Raw genomic sequence first — 9,187 nt, forward strand, 5'->3', positions numbered from 1 at the left:
CTTTGCTGCAAATTTTTATTGTTATTTTAGTAGATTTTTGATATGAAAATCCTGTTCAGGTAGAGCATTTGCTTGAGAGTGTAGGATTCAAATTTTGGAATATTTTCATGTAGTAAATGAGATATTTTGGTGGCTCTCAGTCTAAACATAAAATTCATTTATGTTTCATATATATCTTATACACAAACTCTGAAGGTAATTTGTTTCTTTTATGTGTTTACATTTTTATTAGCATCACTCATTTGTACTAGGAGATTTAACATGTACACATATATTTACATTTTACCTTGATCAGACTCCCTTGATCACCCCCTTCATCACTTTTCATTACCTTGATCACCCCCTCCATTAATTACCCCTTCTTCCTAAACCAATCTCAATAAGCTTCATAGTTCATTTTCACATGTGTACAAAACAGTTTAACTATAATAATACACCTTCTGTTTGTTCTTCCTCCTTCTACTAGTATCCTGTTTTATATACCTTTTAAAAAATAGTATGTGTATGTTAATTGTTCACCATTTCATATGTGCATATAATGAGACTGAAATCTCTTACTTTCTTTACCAATTATCCTTTCTGTTATACAATATTTTGATTCACTCATTATAAAAGGTCAGATGTGAAATTTTTATCTGGTCTCATGTAGGCACCCAAAAGCTCTTGAGCTTTTTGGAGCTTTTATATTTCAGTTTTTTGAGTTAGGATATTCAATCTGTATCTGGTTGTTTCTTCATAGTTCATTTCAATGTTTTATTGAATACTGTTGCTCATTTGCAATGTAGTAACCATTTGAGACAAATCACTCTGTCTCTGTTTTTCCAAATTTCCAAAGATTTTCTAGGAATAAAGATTTTCATTCTCTCTAGATAACTCAGCTAGTGTTTTATAACCTTTAAGAGTCAAATCAATTGTTCTTTTTTTCCTTTTTTTTTATGTCTATCCTGGGTTTGAATTCAGGGCTTGAGCACTGTCCTTGAGCTTTTTTTGCTCAAGGCTAGTGTTACACACTTGACCCATAGCTCAACTTGTAGCTTTTTGGTGCTGGGAAGTTGGCTCAGTGGTAGAGTGCTTGCCTTGCATGCCTGAGGCCCTGGGTTCGATTCCTCAGCACCACATAAGCAAAAAGAAAAAAAAAGCCGCAAGTGGAGCTGTGGCTCAAGTGGTAGAGCGCTAGCCTTGAGCTGAAGAGCTGAGGGACAGCGCCCAGGCCCAGAGTTCAGGCCCCACTACCAGACCCCCCCCCCCCCCCCAAAAAAAAAAAAAAAAAAGAGTCTTACGGACTTTCCTGCCTGGGCTGGCTTCAAATCGCAATCTTGAGATCTTAGCCTCTTCAGTAGCTAGGATTATAGGAGTGAGCCATTGGCCCCTGACTACACTTACTGTTTTTGCAAGCAAAGAGAAATTATTTGTCCTTAAAATTAAGTGTGCCTTAAGATATTTTTTAAAGGTGAAATATTTATATGATCTGAAGAACAATCAGTATTGTCTTACATTAATTCCCCTATTTTTAGGAACTTGTTAATCTTGCATTTTTTCTTTACCTTTCATGGCTTAGCATAGAGATTCAGGAATGTTGGATCTCAAGGAAAAAAAATGGGTTTCATGCCTGCTCATTACCTATGGTAGCAAAGCCTCAATGTGTTCTGACCTCATTGTCTCTGAGTTCAAGTCCCAGGATTGGCAAAAAAAAAAAAAGAGTAATATTTGAGCCGAGTGCTGGTGGCTCATGCCTATAATCCTAGCTACTCAAGAGGCTGAGATCTGAGGATCATGGTTCAAAGCCAGCCCAGGCAGGAAAGTCTATAAGAATACTCTTATCTCCAGTTAACCACCAGAAAACTGGAAGTAGCACTGTGGCTCAAGTGCCTTGAGCTGAAGAGCTCAGGAACAGCGCTCAGGCCCAGAGTTCAAGAAGCCGCACAACTGACAAAATAATAATAATAATAATAATAATAATAATACTTGAGAATTATGATTCCTGTAAGTAGTAACATTTGGTTTGGGAAAGAAAGTATAAGACAAGGGAAAAAATGTGCATGAGGTTAATGGGTGTTCAAGTTAAATTCTCAAGCAGATGAGAAATGAGCTTTGGAGTAAAAAGAATAAAGTGAATTTGCCAGCATGTGTGGCAAATACATTTCAAAAAAAAACTAAATAAAAATAAAAATAAAAAAGACCTGAATCTGCTGGCACGCCAGTGGCTCATAAAAATTCTAGCTACTCAGTGGCTGGGATCTGTACTACTTGAGCCATAGTGCCACGTCTGGTTTTTGGGTGATTAACTGAAGATAAAAGTCGCAATGGGACTGTAGGGGCTGGCTCTGAACCTCTATTCTTAGATCCCAGCCTCCTGAGTAGCTAGGAATAAAAGCATGAGCCACTGGCTCCCCAGCAGATTGAGGTTTGTTTGTTTGTTTGTTTGTAGTTTTTGTTGTTGTTGTTGGTCATGGGGCTTGAACTCTGGGCCTGGCCACTGTCCCTGACCTCTTCAGCTCAAGGTGAATGCTCTCCCACTTGAGTCACAGTGCTACTTCCAGTTTTTTGCGTGCGCTGGCTTTGAACCGTGATGCTTAGATCTCGGCCTCCTGAGTAGCTAGGATTACAGGCGTGAGCCATTGGTGCCCAGCACAAGATTCAGGTTTTTCAAGTAAGGGATCCATAGGATGAAGCAACTCAAAAACTTCTTAATATGGAGTATTTGTTTAAAAATAATCTAAATACATGATTATAGCAGTGGTGTGAAACCCTTTTGGATTGAAATCCTTTTTGAAACAAAATAGTACTAATTAAAAACTTGAAATGTGCATTGCCGACTTCACTAGAACATTTCCTTTTCATTTGTTGCTGTTTTGGTACTGCAGAGTAAAGGAGTTTGGAATTAGTCCATCAGACATTCCCTTCTCACAGGGTAGTGGCAATCGCCCTGATCTCTCTCCTTCTTATGAATATGACGACTTTTCTCCTTCGATTACCAGGTCTAGTTCATTCTATATGTAACATGTTTAATAGTTTCTTTTGAGTTGTCTATGGATAAAACATTTTATTTGCTGCTTATGTCCTGAGCCATTTTATTTTTTATTTTCATTTCATTTGGCAGGTGGTGGTTGTACTGCATGATCTACATTTTTATGTCCTTTATTCATTTGCTTTAAAATGTTGATTTAGAATTTGGGCTTCATTTTTTAAAGGATGATGTCACTTTCATATATTTGCCACTAACTGCTAAATTGTTTTGCTTAAAATGAAGAATTTAAGTTTTAGAATCTTGTATTTCCTTCTCTACAAGAAAATAACAAGAATCCTCTTGATTTAGAGGATACCCTTTTCCAAATGTGTATATTCAAGCATGATGAGCAAGCATTTAAAATGAATAGAAATTAAAATTTTATAGTATTTGTACATTAGAAACAAAAGGTTTTCCTATTTAGCTGTCTTAATATTGAACATTGGGCTGGGAAGGTGGCTCATTGGTAGAGCACTTGCCTTTCATGCATGAGGCCCTGGGTTCGATTCCTCAGCACCACATAAGCAGAAAAAAAAAGCCAGAAGTGGAGCTATGGCTGAAGTGGTAGAGCGCTAGCCTTGAGCTGAAGAGCTGAGGGACAGCGCTCAGGCCCAGAGTTATGGCCCACGACCGGACCCAAAAAAAAAAAAAAACTTAATATTGAACATTGTAACTATCAGAAGTTTGGTAAATGGACATTTCCCAAATTACAGATTTTAACATGACCAATTTGTGCATCTAAATGCTATTTTTAATGCTTTGCCATAATGCTTTGCAGTAATAACATTTCTTTTGAATATATATACTTAGTGCTAATTTTTACTTATTTTATTCAATTCAACTTGAAGTTATTGTAAAATTTCTTCTTAAACTTTTTGAATTAAACAACCACAGATGTTTCCACAGATTTCAGATAAATTTGACCACAAAGGTGACATCATCAGTTTTAGTTTGTAAATTGTTTTTATATTGATGAAGGTTTTTGTGTGTTTCTCTTAATGGGTCTTTCTTAATCTTAGATGCTTATATTTATAGGGTGAAAGAACTGACGGTAGATCCTTCTGCTGCTGGTGATGTCCGTCCCATAATGCACCATCCACCAAACCAGATTGATGACTTAGAGACACAGTGGGGTGTGGGAAGCTCCCCTCAGCGGGATGATCTAAAACTTCTTTGTGAACAAAATGTGAGTGACTGAATAGTAACTGATGTAAGTTTTTAAAAATCAATGGCAGATGTAATTATAAACCTTCACCTAAAGCAGGGCAAGCACAAACAATACACTTTCAGTGAAGTAGTTAAGCTTTCTGTGTGATATGAAGCTATTTTTGTAATCCTGGCATTTTCTCATGACAAATTTACTAGCTACTTACTAGAGGGCATGCATTTTTGGTAGACATTTTACTTAGGTTTTTTGTTCTGTTTTTTTTTTTTGGGGGGGGGGGTCCTGTCGTGGGGCCTGAACTCTGGGCCTGGGCGCTGTCCCTCAGCTCTTCAGCTCAAGGCTAGCGCTCTACCACTTGAGCCACAGTGCCACTTCTGGCTTTTTTTTTCTACTTATGTGGTGCTGAGGAATTGAACCCAGGGCCTCATGCATGCACAGCAAGCGCTTTACCACTGAGCCACTTTCCCAGCCCTTACTTATTTTTTAGTTGTCTTATTTAATCCTAACAAATCATTGTGGTAAGGGCTATAATTATCCCTACTTTCAGGTTTATATTTGAAGAGGTTTAATCATCGGGACCAAGATTAGGCCCATGTCAGAATCTTAGATCTGTATGCCATAGCCAAATTCTATCAAGTTAAGCTTCCTGTCTCTGAAATATAATAATAGTCTTACAACAAGGTAACTCTTAGGTTTTAATTTTTTAATTTTTTATTATTTTTTGTCGGTTGTGGGGCTTGAACTCTGGGCCTGGCGCTGCCTATCAGCTCTTCAGCTCAAGGCAAGGGCTCTACCACTTGAGCCACAGTGCTGCTTCTGGTTTTCTGAGTGGTTTATTGGAGATTAGAGTCTCATCGACTTTCCTGCCCCAGCTGGCTTTGAACTGTGATCCTCAGATCTCAGCCTCCTGAGTAGCTTGGATTACAGGGATGAGCCACCAGTACCCAACTTATTTTCTAATATTTTTAGTAGATGTTAAGTCTAAAATATTCTAAAGTAACATGAAAATGCTACTTTTTTGTTACCATACCACTCTCCATTACCAAATCTGGGCTGACAGCAGCACTAAAGCTGACGAAAATGATTTGACCTGCCCAGGACAGAATGTGTGGTCACAGTATTTGGCTATCACAAGTGGGATGATGCTGCGGGCATCTAGTGGGTAGTGCATAATACATTGCACAGGACACAGCCCCTTACTCTAGTCCCTAAATATGTCAGTAGTTATAAGGCTAAGAAAACCTGGGTTGAAGAGAGTTCTGCACTTGGAACTTTAGAAAGTAACACTCAAAAATGAGATCCTCACCAAAATCCATCTGCTCTTGAAAAGACTGCAGTTGTACTTTGAGTGTACAAAACAATCCTTGCATTGTACCTAGATCTGGTATCTCCCAAAGACAGTCAGATTAAGACAGACACTTCCTATAGGGTATCTTTTTTTGCGTTTTATTCTTGTATTTGTTGAACAGTTAGGTTGACTACGTGACCAGAAGTAATCCAGGGCTTTTACTTATGGCATCACAGATTTTTACACTGTGTTTTACAATATGTATTTTTTACTTTTCTCACCTCCTGGGATGATCCCGAATCACCCTATAGTTAAGTACTGATGCAGGTGTATATATTCTTTAATATTATGTTTTAACAAGCTAGATTAAAATGGAATAGAACTGAAGATATTCCTGGGGTTTTTTTGTCGGTCATGGGACTTGAACTCTGGGACTGGACACTGTCCCTCAGCTCTTCAGCTCAAGGCGAGCACTCTATTGCTTGAGCTACAGCGCCACTTCCAGTTTTCTAGTGGTTTATTGGAGATAAGAGTCTTACAGGACTTTCCTGCCTGGGGCTGGCTTTGAACCATGATCCTCAGATCTCAGCCTCCTGAGTAGCTAGGATTACAGGCGTGAGCCACCGGCACCCTGACTGTTCTTTTTTGTTTTTGTTTTTACTCAAATTTTACAAAAAAATTAAGCATACGTTTGTATTATTTTTACTTATTTTTTTGGTTGGTCATGGGGCCTTAACTCAGCCTGGTCTTTGTCTCTCAGCTCTTTAGCTCAAGGCTAGCGCTCTACCACTTCTGGCTTTTTCTGTGGTGCTGAGGAATCAAACCCAGGGCCTCATGCATTTAAGGGAAACACTCTACTACTGACCCACTTTCCCAGCCCAGAGACTGTGTGTCTTAAAACAAAAATTTTTTTTTCTGTAAAAATCAGTAAGTAGCCAGGTGTTCATGCCTATAATCCTTTGTACTCAGGAGGCTAAGATAAAGGTTTGAAGCCATCCAGGACAGAAAAGTCCATGAGACTTAACCTCCAGTTAACTACCAGAAGGCCAGAAGTGGAGCTCTGGGTCAAGTGATACAACTCTAGCCTTGAGCAAAAATCTCAGGGACAGCACGCAGGTCCTGAATTCAAGTTGTGGGACTTGCTTGCAGTGGTCATGCATGCGTATGTGTGCATGCACACACACAATTAGTAAACAAACTGTATAGTGTAAATGAAAATGACAGTACAAGTTGAGTCTGGTAATTTTTTTTTATTGTGAAAATACTGTACAGAGGGGTTACAATTACATGGGCAAAGAGTCTGGTAATTTTCTTGAAGGACATAATGTGTCTACCATCTAAAGATGTCTTTATATCTCGTTTAAGAAATATAAACTCAGCTTGGCAGTATATAATCCCAGCAGTCATGAGGATAACATGTTTGAGGCCTACCTGGGCTACATACAAGATCTTTTTTTAGAACAAGAACATTTGAAGTCTGGTGTTGCAATGTATACTTCTTTCATGCTATCATAAAGTCATCAAATTATGAGCTAAACTGTCCCTAAGTCCGAGACTTATATATGTAGATAAATCAAATTGTTAATGATAAGAAATAATATAGCTAGGCAATGGTCAATGTGACTCACTCCTCTAATCCTAGCTATTGAGGAGGCTAAGAACTGAGAATCATCGTTCAAAACCATTTGGGACAAACAAATCCAATACTCTTACCTTCAGTTAATCAGCAAAAAGCTGGAAGTGGTAGAGTACCAGCATTGAGCGAAAAAGCAAGTGCATGAGGCCTTGAGTTCAAGCCCCTATACCAAGTCTCTCTCACACTCGCATACACAGACATACTCAGTCATCAATGAGTATTAAGGAAATATACACAACTATATACAAATCAGTACTAATGAAATATTTCGACGTGTTTATGACAAATTTATATTGGCCTATTCATACAGAGATTGCTTTTTTAGAGTAATTTTGCAGTAAAGCCTAGGCTAAGTGAAAATTATTACTTATTCATGATGTCATTATAAGGTTATCTCTAATAAAGTTTTCTTAACTGAGAATTACATTATTTTGATCTGTAGAAAGACATTGTGCCTTTTTCATGTATGTGTATTTTAATAATCTTCACCTTTCCAACTTCATTATTTTGAATAATAACTTAAATACCACTGAAAAATCTACTATAAGAGCTCAGAGTCAGAATGTCTGCAGCATGTAGAGCCCAGGTTCACTCTCCAGAATCAAAACTAACAAAAAGATCCTTTTATAACATTTAAATAATAAGCTGTCATAATTTTTTTATTTTCTATTTTAAGGAAGAAGAAGTTTCTCCACAATTGTTTACTTTCCATGAAGCTGTCTCCCAAATGGTAGAAATGGAAGAACAGGTTGTAGAAGATCACAGGGCAGTGTTCCAGGTAAGTTTGAAATAACCTTTCCTCAAAATATTTCTTGACTATATATGGTCTAAAATTTCCATAAATCTCTGACTGTAACACAGGTCTTAGAACATACTTGCTGGCATTTATGTATATATAGTGTATTTGTAGAACATGCGATAGCAGTTTTTTCCCCCCCCATAGGATGTTTGCTTAAAGTATGACTAGTGTCTTCATTTTTCATCATATGAAAAGATCTGTCAACTAACTTTCTGTCTCCTGCCCCCCTTTTTTTTTTTTTTTGTCAGTTGTCCAATTTTAGAGAAAAGTAACATGGTAAGATATGAGGACAAAGTCTTGTATAATCTGACTTCTCTTTTAAGTATGAGGATTCCACTTTGATAACTTTAATCCTCATTACCTCTCCAAAAAAATGTACCTCCAAACACTGTACTTTCATTAAATTTCCACTTCTTAATGCCTCACAATGCTGATTAACTCCAAAATGAGTTTCAAAGGTGACAAAACCATATTCAAACTGAAGCAGACCCCATTGGATATGTTAATTCCGGGTGGCTTCTAAATTCTAGGCTCCCATAGTTCCCATCACGGTCAGTATTTTCTTTTGTCCATTCTTACCTTATTCTAGAGACAGCTGTTAAGGTTGTGACAGTGTTTAATATTTATGTGTTGATTAATTCCCTCCATAAAATTGTCACCCAAGGTAGAATAAAAGAGAAGTGAAGCCAGGCGCTGGTAGCTCACACCTGTAATCCTAGCTACTCAGGAGGCTGAGATCTGAGGATCACAGTTCAAAGCCAGCTCGGGCAGGAAAGACCTTGAGACTCCTATCTCCATTAAACCACTAGAAAACCAGAAGTGTCGGTGTAGCTCAAGGGGTAGAGTGCTTGCCTTGAGCTGAAGAGCTGAGGGACAGTGCCCAGGCCCAAAGCTCAAGCCCATGACTGACAAAAAAAAAAAAGAGAGAGAGAGAAATGAATCATCTTGTTCATTGAGTTTGAACTTAAGGAAAGGTTTTTACAATTTTGCTATCAGTAGAGATGTTTTATGTTTATTAATATTTTAGATAATATTTTATGTATGTTCCATTATATTTAACAGAATTGGTAAACTGGTATGGTATGTTTTACAGAGACATACTTGATCACTGAATTTTTATTTTTAGGAATCAATTCGCTGGTTAGAGGATGAAAAGGCCCTTCTAGAGATGACTGAAGAAGTAGACTATGATGTGGATTCATATGCAACGCAACTTGAAGCTATTCTTGAGCAAAAAATTGATATTTTGACTGAACTGCGGGGTAATTTTTTTTTTCATTTTAATGTGCTTG

At 37.7% G+C, this 9,187-nt stretch overlaps 1 protein-coding gene across 4 annotated transcripts in view; it reads left to right on the forward strand.

The window, feature by feature from the left end:
• The window catches only part of Kif2a (kinesin family member 2A), a 65,566-nt gene that overhangs the window by 50,537 nt on the left and 5,842 nt on the right, over positions 1 to 9,187 (forward strand). For 2 of the 4 annotated variants that reach the window (XM_070041244.1, XM_070041245.1), the window contains exons 17-20: positions 2,865 to 2,978; positions 4,043 to 4,193; positions 7,773 to 7,874; positions 9,022 to 9,157. In XM_070041244.1, coding sequence (XP_069897345.1) covers positions 2,865 to 2,978; positions 4,043 to 4,193; positions 7,773 to 7,874; positions 9,022 to 9,157 — 503 coding nt within the window. The remainder of the gene's footprint in view (positions 1 to 2,864; positions 2,979 to 4,042; positions 4,194 to 7,772; positions 7,875 to 9,021; positions 9,158 to 9,187) is intronic. The other 2 variants (XM_070041246.1, XM_070041247.1) reach the window with 1 other exon arrangement.

Source organism: Dipodomys merriami, unplaced genomic scaffold (genome assembly GCF_024711535.1).
Source record: "Dipodomys merriami isolate MVZ:Mamm:240054 unplaced genomic scaffold, mDipMer1.0.p SCAF_30, whole genome shotgun sequence".
Classification (NCBI taxonomy): Eukaryota; Metazoa; Chordata; class Mammalia; order Rodentia; family Heteromyidae; genus Dipodomys; species Dipodomys merriami.